The 16,004-nt window shown below is 42.4% G+C and overlaps 1 protein-coding gene across 10 annotated transcripts in view; it reads right to left on the bottom strand.

The window, feature by feature from the left end:
• DGKE (diacylglycerol kinase epsilon) overlaps positions 1-16,004 on the bottom strand; it is a 49,850-nt gene that overhangs the window by 14,336 nt on the left and 19,510 nt on the right. For 4 of the 10 annotated variants that reach the window (XM_032616746.1, XM_032616751.1, XM_032616745.1 and 1 more), the window contains 2 exons: positions 15,816-15,991; positions 10,675-15,130 (listed from right to left, as the gene is read on the bottom strand). The exons of 1 other annotated variant lie outside the window; for it this stretch is intronic. In XM_032616746.1, coding sequence (XP_032472637.1) covers positions 15,103-15,130; positions 15,816-15,991 — 204 coding nt within the window. In that variant the 3' untranslated portion in view covers positions 10,675-15,102. Of the gene's footprint in view, positions 1-2,745; positions 2,761-10,674; positions 15,992-16,004 lie in introns of those variants that run through there. 5 more of the 10 variants (XM_032616749.1, XM_032616748.1, XM_032616750.1 and 2 more) reach the window with 2 other exon arrangements.

The following is a 16,004-nucleotide window of genomic DNA, read 5'->3' as shown; positions in this document are numbered from 1 at the left end:
ATGATTTGTGTCTCCCTGCTACACTATGACTTTGTCAATGTTACCAGCTGCATTACTTATATCCTGTCTATTTTATAAGATTGTTGTCTCTTACACTACCCAGTGTGTAACCAGGCCTCCAACAAGACTTCTCTGGCTAAACATCTTGAGGAAATAGATCACCTTTATAACATAAAATAATTGTAATAGCGTGATTCTAGGTATGGGAGGAAGCAACAAGGCAAGGTGTCTCCTGGATCATACTTAGACAGAGGATCCAGAGAATCTTTCATTATCAATAGGGCCTAATCCAAAAATTAACACCTGGAGTGACATATGAAGAATTTCTCCCTGATCTGGGATGAGCCTCCCAGCGCCGTGGGACAAAATTTGATCATGAAATGTCTCCCAAATATTGGTCAAATTCCTGACCAAGGGGAGAAGATATGAGAAATGGAATATTTCCCTCCATTATCAGTCATCAGCGGTGCTTGCAGCCCCTCAAGGTGAGCTGGTGAGCCCTGAGGAAACTCAGGAAGGAGAATGATACCTGCCATCTAGCAGCCATCCGACTGCAGCCACTCCCTACGGCAAGCCCTGAGGAAACTCAGGCTATGAGAATACACCATACAGGCCCCAGGTATCTGAGGTGTGTATCAAAGGAATGATTTCAGTGAGCCTGGAATCTTCCCATACATAGAAAAGTGCTAAATTTCTTAACTTTAGATGCTGCCTCCTGGTCTTGAAGTCCTCAAAATTCCCACTGAATAAAACTTAAGTCTCAACTTTTAGATCATCAGTATTTTTTAAGTCTACGGATGTAAAGTAGACACTTTCCAAAGAGGAACAAAAAAGACAAATCTGAACACTGGCACCAATGGTGGACCCTCCCAGAAAGATCCATCTGACAAAGCAGTTAGAATAGCTGTCACCCCTTTTCCCACAAGATTGTGGAATGGACACTGACAGTGGAAAATTGTAACAGGGAAGAACCAATTCTGACTCCATGTTGGATCTGCTTCTTTGACTTTAACCTTTGCTTTTCGTTGCCTTTGTTATTATAATCATACATAATGGCCTGTCTCAGGGAACCCTGCCCCTCAGCCTGCATGTTAAACTAAAGTGTCTTTTGTTCAGCTCACAGGGAGACAATCTGACCCTGCCCACCTGTGAATGGCTGCAGAAAAGAAGAAATTAACACATCCCTCCCTGATGCTGGCCAAGCCAGGCAAAACGAATGGCCTTTTTACTATATTGCCTCACCTCCTCCCCCTCTCTGTTCTATAAAAGAAACTGGCATCCAGACCCCAATAAGATGGTTTTTGGAGACCCTAGTCTGCCACCTTCTCGGTTCGCGGGCTTTCTGAATAAAGTCGTTATTCCTTGCCTCAACCTTGTCTCCCGATTTACTGGCCTGTCGTGCAGCAAGCAGAGAGAGCTTGGACTCAGTAACACCCCTATAGGAAATTCTCACCAACCCCCTCCCCCCAAAGAATTGTTTTTGTCCCCAGATTTAGTTCTCTCCATTTCTCCCCACAGGGCAATTCATAGACACAACATCCTTAGGAGCAAATTTCCTAACATCTAGGTGTTTAGTCTGAGCGATTCTCAGCCTTTAGAGGCATTTGAATCACCTCAAGGACTTGTGGAAACAGATTCCTGGTCTCCACTCCTGAGTTTCCGATTTAATAGGTGTAGGGTGAGATTTGAGAATTTACATTTCTAGCAAGTTCACAGGTGTTGCTGATGCTGCTGATCTGGGGGCTACACTCTGAGAATCACTGATCTAGCAGAACACCTCATGGGGGGTATCAGCAAATACGACCACCTGGGTTTTGCATGTCAAGTTTGTCCCCTTTGAGGTCACCACTGATGTGATGGCAGGAGAATCTGCTCTGCAGCGAAAGTCCTCTTTGGATATCTCTCGGTTGTTGAGAACAGGGACTAAGGTAGGTGTCTTGTAAAAGCAAAAGAGTGTAATGTGAACTTTCAGAAAGTGGGAGATACCTGTAATCTCATCTCCTTGGCTGGCATCATACTTCACGTCTTCTTTCATTTCCTGGTTACCTGTCACCTTGTCCTCTGTTGATTCTACTTGTCCACTCCCCCATAAAGGGGAGCGTTTTCTTCAAAATCCAGGAGCTCTGCTATTCTCACCTGAGTATTCTGCTCTCCAAGAATCCGCCCTCTTTCTTCTTCTTCATCATCATCATCACAGCTGACATTTATTTCCACTGACTGTGTTCCTATGTTCCTTATAATATACCACACTTGACATAAACATATCAGTTAGGATGTTGCTTTGGGTGACCATGAACAAAAAACCCAACTTTAAAAAATAAGGAAAATTTTCATCTCACATACCATCGTATACTCCCAAGGAAGGGCAGTTCCAGGATTGGCTGAGTCAGTGCCTCAACTTTGTCATCAATGGGTCTTTCCAACTTCCCACACTGCCGTTCTTGCCCTGTTGGCTTTGCCCTCATTTCTGCTTACCTCCTGGTTTAAAAAAATGACCTCAGTGGTTGCAGGTATCCCACACAGTCATGACACCATCTCTTTCTCTCTGTATCTCTTTTTTTTTTTTTTTTCAGTACACAGGCCTCTCACTGTTGTGGCCTCTCCCATTGCGGAGCACAGGCTCCGGACGCGCAAGCTCAGCGGCCATGGCTCACGGGCCCAGCCGCTCCGCGGCATGTGGGATCTTCCTGGACCGGGGCACGAACCCGTGTCCCCTGCATCGGCGGGCGGACTCTCAACCACTGAGCCACCAGGGAAGCCCTCTCTGTATCTCTTTTTAAGAGCCAGGCAGTCTTTTCTGGAGGTACCCCAGCAGATCTCCCCATTATGTCTCATTGACTGGAACTGGGTCACATGTCCACCTCCAGCTGCCAAGAGAATGGGATTACCATGTTGGTTACCCCTGAGTTGGGGTGAGGTCACCTTCTCCGAGTACTTGGCTGTCATTTGGGGGCACAAGGAAGAAGAGGGAAATGATTGTTGGTTGGTTGGTTGGCTTTGAACATAAGAACAGAAACTTATGTTCTGGTTATCTACTGCTGTGTAAAAACACAAAAATAACATTGGTTTTGCTCTTGACTTTGTAACTTGTGTAGGGTTTGCTTGGAACAGCTCATTTCTGCTCCACTTGGCGTCTGTGGGTGGTGGCTTGAAGGCTGGGCTGTAATCGTCTTCAGGCTGACTCACTCACACATCTGACAGTTAATGCTAGGGGCTTTTCCTGGCAGCAGATACATTTTCTCTATGCAATACTGAAGAAAGGGCTGAGTCCCAAGGGCCAGTGTCCCAACAACCAGGCAAAAGTCATATCACCTTTTATGACGAAGCCTCAGAAGACCCCGATTTCTGCTGCATTCCCTTCATTGGAAACAGGTCACTAAGGCCAGTCCCTATAAGTGGAATTAGATTTCACTTTTTGATGGGAGGAGTATCAAGAAATTTGTACACCGTAACATGTACTATCTGATTAAGTCCTCCAAGCAGCCCTGTTCCATTCTTCATTGTTCTTATAGATGAGAAAAGAGACTCATGTTAGAACCTTGAAAACATTATGCTAAGTGAAATAAACCAGACACGAAAGGACAAATAGTGTATGAATTCCACTTCGATGAAGTACTTAGAATAGGCACATCCACAGAGACAGAAAGCAGAACAGAGGTGACCAGGGACTGGAAGAAGGAGAGGGAGTTATTGTCTCATGGGTTTGGAGTTTCTCTTTCGGGTGATGAAATGTTTCTGGGAATGAATAGTGGTGATAATTGCACAACACTGTGAGTGTACTTAATGCCACCAAACTGCACACTTAAAAATGGTTACAATGGTAAGTTTTATATTATGTGTATTTTACCACAATTAAAAAAAAAAAAAAAAGAGATCAGGTTAACATTCTGGCAGATTGTAGCCTCTGAAAATGGCCACAGCTCTCTTTCCAGGACAGCATGCTCTTCCAGAACCTTCCTCCCCACCCCCAATAGAGGCTGTCTGTTTCTCCTCTTGTTGAAACCGGGCAGGGCTTTGTCACTACGTTGGTGAATGGTAGAAGTGACACCGTGTGACTTCTGAGGCTGGGGCACAAAGGAGTAGGGCTTCCGCCTGGCTCTCCCTCTCAGGATGCTTTCCGGGGAACTCAGACACCATGCGTGAGGAAGCTGCAGCCCCAGCTGACAGCCAACAGCAACTACCAGATGGGCGAGCTTTCCACCGATTCAGTCCCCAGCCTTCGAGCTGTCCCAGCATATGCTGGGAGGAAGATCTGACTCATGTGAAGCTGTACAGAGGCCTGCCCTTGTTGCAGATCCAGGAACAAAATAAATGTTGCCATTTTAAGCCACTTAGTTTTCAGGTAATGTGTCACACAGCCATGGTGACTGGAACACATACCTAGTGAGTGACAGAGCCAGGACCTGAACCCAGGACCTGGAGCTGAAAGTCCAACACTCAAGATGCCCCACCTCTCTGTGAATGACACAAAAACCTATGCCTGGGCTTCCCTGGTGGCGCAGTGGTTGAGAGTCCGCCTGCCGATGCAGGGGACGCGGGTTCGTGCCCCGGTCCGGGAGGATCCCGCATGCCGCGGAGCGGCTGGGCCCGTGAGCCACGGCCGCTGGGCCTGCGCGTCCGGAGCCTGTGCTCCGCAACGGGAAAGGCCGCAGCAGTGAGAGGCCTGCATACCGCAAAAAAAACCTATTCCTGTAGTCTGGCCAGTACATGAATGTCCTGATCTAACTTTATAGTCTATGTATCTAGTACCAAGTGTATCTTCTATTCCTGAAAACTAGCTCCTGCCACCACCCCCCAGCCACTGCCACCCCCAGTGTAGAGGAACAGCTCCATTCCCAGGCATGAGATCATGGGAAGCCTATAAGGAGCCGGTACAAGGTCATCTTCTGTTCACGTCCTTATACCCCCTGGGAAGCTGTCATGAGCCAGTTTCCCATTTCTATGGGGTTCTGGTGAGACCTGGGCTTCAGAATTTCAAAACCACTTTCCTCCAATCTAGAATTAGCTCCTTAGCAATGGGGTGTCCCATAACTCACATTGCAGTCACTCTGCCTCTTTGGGTGCTGTACAAAAACCATGGGGAGTTGGCACCTTTGGCTTATTGTAACTTTGCTACTTGTAAAAATGGCTGCTTATAACTTTACTGGTTGAATCAGTCAGGTGCTGGCCTTGGCCTTGTACGTGTGAACCTGATACCCAGCAGTTCCCCGTTTGTATCAGTCACATCAATATTTGTTGAACAAATTCACTTTTCCAAGGTTCAAAATCTTGAGAGACTATTTAATCCTTTCTTCAAGGTATCCTTCATCCAGATCTGTCAATTCTTCCTCTATAAATGTTCTCATTTCTGCCTCTATTTCCGTGTCTCTTGTCTCTACCTAAATTCAAACCCTAGTCTGCTTGCTCCTGGATTATAGTAAAACTAGGCTTCCTGTTTTCAATCCATCCCCTTCCGATCCATCTTCCACAGTACTTCTAGAGTAATCTTCTTAAAATGCCATTTATAGATGGCACCATATGGTTCACAGACTTAAAGCTGACATCTTTAGCTCCTTGTTCAATGCTCTACAACTTGGTCTTCTGTTATTTCTCCAAATGCATCTTCCACTAGTCTTCTACATCAACATTTGCTTCTCGGGACTTCCCTGGTGGCGCAGTGGTTAAGAATCCGCCTGGGTTCGATCCCTGGTCCGGGAAGATACCACATGCTGCGGAGCAGCTAAGCCCGTGTGCCACAACTACTGAGCCCACGTACCACAGCTACTGAAGCCAGCGCGCCTAGAACCCGTGCTCTGCAATGAGAAGCCACTGCAATGAGAAGCCCAGGCACAGCACAGAAGAGTAGCCCCTGCTTGCCGCACCTAGAGAAAGCTTGCACAGGGCAACAAAGACCCAACGCAGCCAAAAATAAATAAATTAATTAAAACACACAAAAGAAAACACACAAAAATATTTGCTTCTCTCCAGCACTATGTCCTTTGAATATGGCAGAATGGAATTTCCTTTGAGGCTTAGCCTAATGACACTTCCTTTCTTCCTGAAGCATCCCTCCACTGCCAGCTCTTCTGAACCTGTGTACCCTTGAGTTCTCTGTAGTACTCAATGGGCTTGTGGATGAGTCAGAGTACAAAATGACTGAAGATGGCAGAAGATAACTAGACAGAGCAAGTTCATTGCCAGTTAATACTAAATATGTCTGAGGAATCCAGCTAGGACTGGTTCTTGGTACGGAGGTTCTTAATTGGAGTCTAGGAGGCCCCTGAAGTTCATTGCAAAATCCTGCTGAATGAGGATAGCAAGGTGTGTATGTGTGTCCATAACTATAATCAGCTTCTTACAGAGGTCTGCTTGTGGCCCAGTAAAGGCTAAGAACCCCTGACCTACACAGAAGGTGACATAACTTAGTGAAAAAAACAAGCAACAACCCCACTAGATTTTAGAGTCACAAGACTGGATTGGTATCTTATCCCAGCTCTGTGTGACACTGGTATGTCACTAACCTTTCTGAATCACAGTGTACTCATTTGGAAAATTGAAATTATTATCTGTGCTGCCTAATCAATTGGGTTTTTGTGAGGAATAAAGAAAATACTTCATATAAAATTGCTTTTTAAATGATGAAATGCTCTACAAATATGTTATTATGCTACTTAATTCCAGACCATATGGTTCTTAGATTATATGTTCCAGTTTACATAATTTCTTACCGCTCTTGAAATAATAGTTTCTTACTAGTCCTATTTCCTCCTCCTGTTGTCTGGGTGTTTCATTGGTCCAGAGTCCATGGCTATTACCTGAATCATGGTCACAAGCTTTGGTATCAGATACTAAAGGTCACTGCTCCTTTTACCAAATTAAAGCAAGCCTCTTGCAACAGAGTTTATCTTTTTCTAAGGAACAGAAACTCACTGCAGCTCGGCCCCTCCTTTCCCAGTGGAAGAAAGCATGTTATTTAAAGCAGTGCTTCTTAAACCATATGTAGTGAAAAATCAGGTGTTTTTTTGTTTTTGTTATTTTAATTTTATTTAGTTTTAGCTGCATTGGGTCTTCGTTGTTGCATGCAGGCTTTCTCTAGTTGGGGCGAGCAGGGGCTACTCTGTGTTGCGGTGTATGGGCTTCTCATTGCGGTGGCTCTAGGCATGAGGGCTTCAGTAGTTGCAACAGGTGGGCTCAGTAGTTGTGGCACACAGGCTTAGTTGCTCCACAGCATGTGGGATCTTCCAGGGCCAGAGATTGAACCCGTGTCCCCTGCACTGGCAGGTGGATTCGTAACCACTGTGCCACCAGGGAAGTCCAAAATCAGGTGTTTTGTTTTTTTGTTTCTTTCTTCTTTAAAAAAATTCTAGGGCTTCCCTGGTGGCGCAGTGGTTGAGAGTCCGCCTGCCGATGCAGGGGACACGGGTTCGTGCCCCGGTGTGGGAGGATCCCACATACCGCGGAGCGGCTGGGCCCGTGAGCCATGGCCACTGAGCCTGCGCGTCCGGAGCCTGTTGCTCCGCAACGGGAGAGGCCACAACAGTGAGAGGCCCGCGTACCGCAAAAAAAAAAAAAAAAAAAAAAAAATTCTAATACACTGTAAAAGATTAATAAACAGAAACCTCAATTAAAAAGAGTCAGGAGACAAGAATGAGGAACTCTCAAACCCTGCGATGATAGTACGGCCCAACAGGAAGAAGAAATATTCCTCTTCTTTCCTGGCGAGGACCGAGCCAATGAAAAGCCATGGAATCTTTGTTTACTATAGCCCTCCCAACTTCCTTTCCCCCTCTATAGGAGTGCTCCTTCCCTTGCATGTGGCTTGCCATGGTTATAGACCTTGAATTACAATTCTTTGCTGATCAGGGATAAACCTATCTTTGCTGGAGAACTATTTGGCAGTCTATTGTTTTAGGTCAACAGCATCATGTATCAATATTTTTTATAAAATACAGTAAAGAGAAAAATGACATAAAGAGACTTACACAATACAAGCTGCATTTTTATCAGGATTAGATCCAATAGTCAACTGACAAGATAGCTATACAAATTTCTAAACTCTTACTCTCAGTTTCTGTACTTATTTCCTGGTGGATTGGAAGAAAACAGTCTGTGGGCCATACTCTGAGGAGGACAGATTTAAAGGTTACAAAAGCATTTTGTGAAAACGAAGCCCAGTGGATAATCTGATTGCTTGCTGGTCTGTGGATGGGCTTCCTGGGTCCAGTCAACTACAAGGGAGGAATGGTCACATGGTCTAAACATGGCTGTAGGGGTGGGAACATTTTTCCTTCTTGGTTCTTCAGTTGGTCTAATAATTAAATTGATATAAGACAGATTAACAGGAAAACAAACAAAATTATGTACATGTGAGAGCCCCGTAAAGATATGAAGACCCGAAGGACAGCCAGGTAATTGAAACTTCTGTAACGTTCTGAGCTAAAGAAAGGGGTAGGGATCTGAGGGTACAAAGGGGAGGAAGGCCATTCCTAGGAAGCTAGAGGAGGTGTTTGAAAAACAAAGGTTGTCCTGTTATGCTGATGTTTCTAAGGTAATAAGGTATATCTGATAACAGCTCTCTTCTGGTACGGGCTCTTTTCCAATGTAAATTTTAGCAATTGAGGGGGACGTAAAGAACTTTCCCTGAATCTACTGTGTTTTTGACTACCTTTAGCCCAAACTAAAACTCATGCCAAAGTGGTTATTTTGGGGTAAGAATTTTGGGGTAAGAATTCTGCTCCCGTTCATGGCCGTTGGCAGAGCCTTGGCTGGAGCACTGGGGCCTGAGATGTGCGCGGACATGCTGTAGGAGCACACACACAGGCTCTGGCAGTACACAGTCCTGCTGTTTGCCAGGGTTGGTCTCCGAGTGCAGCGCCTCAGCAACTTCATTTGTTCAAAACTCCTGGGTGCCCGCCTATGCCGGAAATTGGAGGATGAGTATAATGCCCTGAAGAGTAAGTGTTCCATACCACACAGAACAGAATTTGCAAAAAGACATGCAAATGCTCATTAATTTGAATGCAAAATGCCCAAGGTGAGCAACCTGTCCTCAAGAAGCTCACAGCGTACACAGCTTTGTCATAGATGAATTTACCTTCCGTCTACTCACACGTGATAAAAAGTTTTCATTTTCTAGTTCCACAACGGTACCAAAAAAATTAAATTTCGATTTATAGGAAATGTTTTAACACTTTCAGTTCATTAATCTCTGAATTCCTTCCATGCATGTGATCAGTTTCCTTGCTGAAGGCTGTATCATAAACCCTAGCATTCCTAGTGTCCAGCACAATGATATATCTGCCGATATTCAACTTTTTTTTATACTGTTGGTGGTGGTTGTGTTGATGATGAAAAAGCAGCAGGGATGAGGACCCGGGATTAACATCCAGCCCTGAGTTACCAATCTGTGAAACGGAGTTCATAATGTCTACCTCACAAAATTGTAGATTATAATCAGATAAAAGTAAATAAAACATCTAGCATAATACCCAAGTGCCCAAGCTGTAATTTACGAAGTAAAAACATGGGGTGTTCCCTGGTAGTGGTTAGAGCTCAGCACTTTCACTGCCGTGGCCCGGTTTCAATCCCTGGCTGGGGAACTAAGCAAAGGGTGTGGCACGGCCAAAACGGAAAAAAAAAAAAAAAAAAAAGAAGTCAAAACGTGGAACTGTCAGGGGCTATTTAGTTAATAGCCTTCTTGGGAACTTCTGTAGATATCACCGCCAAACATGATAACTCATGTTTAAAATTATGATCAAGAAAGGGTGCATTATGCTTGGCATTGTCTGTTTAAAAAAAAAAAACAGGCAAATGAGCAGTGAATTTTAAGTTATTTCAAAAAAAAATTGTAAAAACACAATTCTAACATGACAGAATGAAGCTGGACTGCACTTTTTCCTCTAATGAAATGAATAAAAATGTTATTTGCCACAAAACGTCATATGAAATCCAGATCACAGCTGTTAAATCATAAAGCTTTATAAAAATTCAAATGGAAGGAAGTGCAAATTTCTGCCAAGTATAAGATGCCTTCACTTTTCCCTCCCATTACAATCATCATATAAGCCTGTGGGAGGCTACAGGTAGTTAGTTGCCAACCCGTATTTTAAAATTAGGTTTCATATAAAAAGCCCCCAGTTCTACCTTTCCTAGAAAGATGAGCTCTGTGCTCCTGGACCTGCTTCCCTGCGGTCAGGTGCTCTAGTCTGCCCAGTCCCACCACCCCCACCTTTGTCTCCTGCCTCTCTCCTCTAAGCACCTGAGTCTGCAACCTCTCCATTGGCATAGCTCCCACTTTTATAAAGAACTGGGGGGCTCAAGCAGAACAAATAACTTGCCTAATGTTAAACAGTGGTAGAGGATGGGTTTTCAACCTAGATATTTCAAATAAATTCTCTTCTCTTTCCACTGTAACAGCTGAAAATGAGATGAATGCACCTCATTTATTTGACTTCCTTTACTGGTCTACTCTGCCACAAGCCAGTTGCTAAGTATGTATATTTTCCTTTCCGTCCAAACGTATCTGACCCAGAACTTGCCACACATTGTAATTTCTGTTCTGCTATAGGCCAAGGACCATCTTCTGTGAAAGTAACTCAAAGCCGTCTTCTCGTTGTTGTGTCAAAGAAAGCAACACAGGATCATACTTTTCAAGTGCTGCACTTTAATTTTATTAAAAAACAAGCAAACATCCCCAATGTATCAAATGCTTTAATTCACATTTCTCTGTCTGTAGGCATTGACCACAATACAGACCCAACACAACAAAAGCAGTTAACACAGGGTAATTAGTGATAGGGACATAGTACTGAGGCCAAGGGGGGAGAAAGTACACAGCTGGCTGCTCGAGCGGACCCGTCACAAGCGTCCTTGACACTGTGGGTTCACAGAGCCGATCCAGTCAGTCCACCTGCAGGTGATCAGGGCCGAGGGTCTGGCTGCTCTAAACTTGCACAAAACAGAACTAAAACCAGAGTGCCAATTTATGTGCTGGGCTCATTCAAGCTGATCAAATTTGAGAAGAAGACTGCTGGCAGAGCCCAGAACTGGAGTAACGAGAACAAAAGTTCTTACGAGCCACTGTCACCCAAGTACACAAAGCACCCTTCCTTACTCTAGGAATTTGCTCAGATAGCCCAATCTTGTCATCCAATCAGGTTGTCCCTTTGCCTGGACAATGTTAGAGGAACAAGGAAGGCAATCTAACTTTCCAGCTCTCTTTTCCGCATTCCGAGTCAGTCATCAAAAAGTACCACGTGATGGCGATTTCCTATAGCTTATCTTGTAAGGCGCATTCTGCTTTGACACTTCCCTTTATCGGTGAGGTAGCTCAGGACATCTTTGCAGAGACTGAAGTGTCCTAGGTCTACTATCAGCAGTACACTTAAATTTATAGCTTCTAGGTGACTTAGTTTCTGCAGACATTTCTGTAGGTGACTAACCTCAATCATTTAAGTTTTGTGAACTTCTGTATTCGAGGGTGACAGTTTTTGATTCTTTCTCCAGAACCTCAGAATGCACCTTTTTGAGACCTGTGAGCCTCATGCACTGACTGCACAGTCAGGGCCATGGGGGTAAATGTGTGTGTGTGTGTACTTACATAACTAAAATTAAATACACAGACCATTTCTATACTTTACTAAAATTAGAAGTACAAGGAACAGAGGCTAAGTCAGTGCTTTACTATTCAACAAAATGCCTTCAAAATTTGTGAAATAGCCATATTCCAAGTGGCCATATTCCAGGCAGCAACTGAGACATCCAAAATATTCTTTTTACAAAAAAACAAGAGGTTTCTGAATATGTAAAAATCAGTAGAAAATTAACCAGGTGACAGAGTCATTATAGTGGCTTCCAAACTCTTTGAAAGAAAATAGTGGAAACTATTTTTTTTAAAAAAAGGAAGTGTTTTATGTACCGAAATCTGATCTGAAGCAGCACCCCGGCGTGGGGAGAAAGCAGAAGCCCCAGTGGGCTCCACTCCACCGGCCCCTGAAGCACTGCTTGTCCTCCAAGACTCCATGGATCAGAGCCCAGAACCTATAGTTCCACAGAAAAATCTGAGGCTACCAATTTTTATGTAACAGAGTTTATCAATCTGGATAGGATACGAACCAATTTTTCATACAGTTCCTTTAGAAGATAGATTTGGGGGGAAGAAAGCAGTTAGTGGAGTGAAGGAAAAACACATTTAAGAACATCCAATTAATTCAACATTTCTGCATAGTATCTAGCCGGCAAAAGCCCTGGGTGAACACAGGAGGTACAGACGAGTAACTTTAAAATTTCAGTGTGCATCAGAAGCGTGTGAGGTGCCTGTTCATGAAACCAGAGATGCCGAGGTCCCACCTCCAGGGACCCCAATTCCTCAAGTCAACGGCTGGTTGCTGGGCTTAGGCAGCCACACTGTCAACCAGTCCCTGAGGTGATTCTGATGCTGCGGACAGACTGCAGGGTATATACTTGGAGAAACAGGAGATAAGCCTTCAAGGGAAAATTTGAGAAAGGCAGGGGCATACTTCTAGAAAGCAAAACCAAAACAACCTCTTCTGTCTTGTTGCTGAGAACACGCCTTCATTCAGATTGGGATAGAGTAACAACACTGTTTTTTCTTTTTAAATTTCTAGATCTTTAAAGTAAATCTACCTATGTTCCATTGTCCCAAATTAGGTAGAATATTTTAAAAGTGTGAATATAAAGTGCTGGCTCTTGTTTCAGTGTTATCGTTTTGAGGGGAAAAAAGCTTACAAATTACGTATTCAGATCCACAGGAATCTGTAAATTAACATCACCTTTAAAGTTTCCTAAGTCAGCGCAAATGTAAAATTCCATAATATACATTAAATACAATTTTACCTTATATTACAAACGCACACTATTTTTCTTTTGACATACTGGTAGTATTCATTTTTACAGCACAAAAAGAACTGTTTACAATTTCTGAGTCACAGTATATTTTCCAACTCTAAGTAGGCAAACATATACTACATGTTTTTTGACACACACTAAAAAAAATAATAATTTTGACTATAAAATTTTATAAACATTAGCTACATTAAGGGGTCACAGCTAATTGTCGCAGAAAACCTAAAACACATTTAAGATCATGTAATCTTACCATTAGACAACTTGTATTTTAAAACACAAGTCAGTTTGATTTCTATTAAATATAACAAAGCACTGAAAATTATCTCCATCTACTTATGGGATCCCTAAGAGCTGCCAGGTATTCAGTATTTAAGTTACTAAGTTTGCGAGGAGTTAGGAATGCATTAGAACAGTAAAAGATGAGAGAAATCTGAAAAGACATGAAGACATGCTTTACTACACTTCTTCCTGAGAATTTAGAAGTTACTTTTTTCTTCTTTTTTTTTTTAATCAAGTTTAAAATGGAACAGAAAAATCCTGTGGCAAGTGATGTTTTGTAAAGTGTGGAATCCCTGGTAATGTCAACAACTGCTACTCTAAAATATAACTTGCAAACACGAGTCTTATAAATTGTACTTATTTAAAACAAGGCACATGCCTACACATTTATTTGAAATGCTGAGTAAATGTGCCCAAAAAGTTAGCGAATTTAAAAAAAATAAGATAGTATGTTTTATGATATGGTATTCTGAAATAACTTTCCTAAATAAAAATTAAGTCTGAATGAGTGAGTACAGTAATAGGTAAACTTTGTGAAGGGTCAAAGCAGGGAAAACCTTCACTGGATTATGAAAACTGAAAAAACAATTTGTTTTTAAGTAAATGAGGGTGTTGTATATAAATCTGTTCTAAATCAAATGTAACATTATAGTTACAGTTTTAAAAATTAAAAAAAATGCTAAGTTATTTTGATTATTTTAATTCTGATATCCCATATTAAATATTTACTTTGATTCTATAATTAGCACTATGAATTATAGATAAAATATAGCCTAAAGCAAAGTGAATTTAACAGTATATTTGTAAAATGTGATATCTGTAACAATTTTGACCATGAATTAAACAATGAAGCTCATTATACTCAAAACATGATCAGCCCCTTGAAAGAAAATCTACAAACTCTCCCACCACCGCAATAGGTAACCTACCATGAATGGTATATGAATAAGGTGAAAACAGCTCTGCTCACAAAATCTTAAGAATACTAGACTTTAGCTGCTCCCACTGAGACCTGGAAGAGGTTAATTTAAGCAAAATAAAAGCATTCTAATGTAATGTATTGACTACTGTATATACTACTTAGTTGTTCCTTCAAAACATGGCCTGGGCCTGAAGGTGACTGAAATTTAAGCTTCTGGCAACTCATAATCGATGACAGATTCATAATAGCCCCTTAAGGGGAGCTAACGGTGTTGAGGGGATACATTCCAATCCTTCAGAGATTAATGTCATAAAAGACCACCAAGCCCACAAATGGGCCATTTGTCCTAAAACACCAGGCTGGAGGCCCCGTGGGGCGGCCCCACGGCAGGACCTGAGGGAGTAGGTTGGGGAGCAGCAGAGGGGCACCCTCGGCATATTTCTGAAGAATGAGAATATCTACATAATGTATCTGTCACGAGAATTAAATTATGGGTTTCAACTATTACTTGGGTTACACTTCTGATTGTGAGTAGCAGAATTTATGTGATCAGTTTAACTTATTAAATAAAGCAATATATTGTAAACACTAAACACAGGTATACGACAATGAAGAAAATAAATAAGTAAAAAAATATATATCTCTCATTTTAAAATAAATATGATATAAACATTTTAGCAGAGGATTCCATATCCACTTCCCCAAGGGGAAAATCTGTTAAGTACGTTGGATATAAAAGACTACTATATTTCAAAATACTACCAGACCACTAAATTTTTAAAACTTATCAATTAACACTGAACATTTTTGGGCAGTTAATCTGACTGGTAAATTTTCTTTAGTACATTTTTTTGAATTGTTGACACTGTCTTTTAATCAAAAGAGAAGTCGGTGAACCATCCAGCTTTAAACCTGTAACTTTCTTTTTCTTTTCTTTTCTTTTTTTGGCCACTCCCCCTGCAACGGAAGCGTGGAGTCTTAACCACTGGACCACGAGGGAAGTTTCAAAACCTGTAACTTCCAATCCAAAGTGCTCTGATTGTTAATTTTGCAATTCACCTAGGTGGTTCTCTTTTGCCTACACTGGGATAAAACAAGATGCTGAATTTCAGCTCAACTTGGTCATTAACAGAGTTAACCAAACAACATTAGGGGGTCTGAAAATGTTCCTAAAATAAAATTTAAAATAAAAAATCTGAGTGTTGTCTTTCTTTTACATGTCTCCTTCTGGGGTTTCCTGGAAACAGATCTTTATGGATCCACCTGGTGCTGGGCTGTAGGAAATCTTAAGAGGCATGCTGCAGGGAGGATGTCCAGCATGAACCATGCCAGTTTGACACCAACTATCTCCTTTCAAAAATGCAAGTAACTTTTAAAACGTTATGGTGTCACCACAGTAAAAATTAAGATGGAAATGATTTTCCCACCCACATCTTGTTGCACGTATGTGTCCATCAACTGTGTGGCTCAAGAATAGGGAACGAGCGCACACTTCAGTGAGCCAACTCTCAAACACAGGGCCTTCAGGGAATGTCCCGGGACTTTCAGTTAGTGCTACATGATCAAAGAGTTTGCTGAAAAAAGACCGGGCATTTGGAAGCAACCGGAACTCTGGCTGTTTTTGGAATGCTATTTACATAAATGTATACCCATTACACTACTGATGAAATGAAGACTAAACCAGCTGACAGAGTTCTATTTTGGAGGAATGTGTATCTACTCGTCTGTGAGGATTCTACACTAAGTTCTCTTTTCCTCCTCCACCTACTCAGTTTCCTTTGTGTCCTCTGGATCTGAAGTACTAGAGATGTCGTCATCTGTTTGTTCTCCAGAGAAATATAACATCAGCGCGTGCGTCTTGTGGGTTATGGTGACAGTGCAGGGCCCCTGGGCCCAGGGCTCCCCATCGACCTGCATCGGCATCATCGAGCACTTCAAGATCAGCTGGAATTAGGGA

The sequence above is a fragment of the Phocoena sinus genome, chromosome 20 (assembly GCF_008692025.1).
Source record: "Phocoena sinus isolate mPhoSin1 chromosome 20, mPhoSin1.pri, whole genome shotgun sequence".
Classification (NCBI taxonomy): domain Eukaryota; kingdom Metazoa; phylum Chordata; class Mammalia; order Artiodactyla; family Phocoenidae; genus Phocoena; species Phocoena sinus.
Note: the sequence above shows the minus strand (reverse complement) of the source record. Positions and strands in the feature narration are given on the sequence as shown.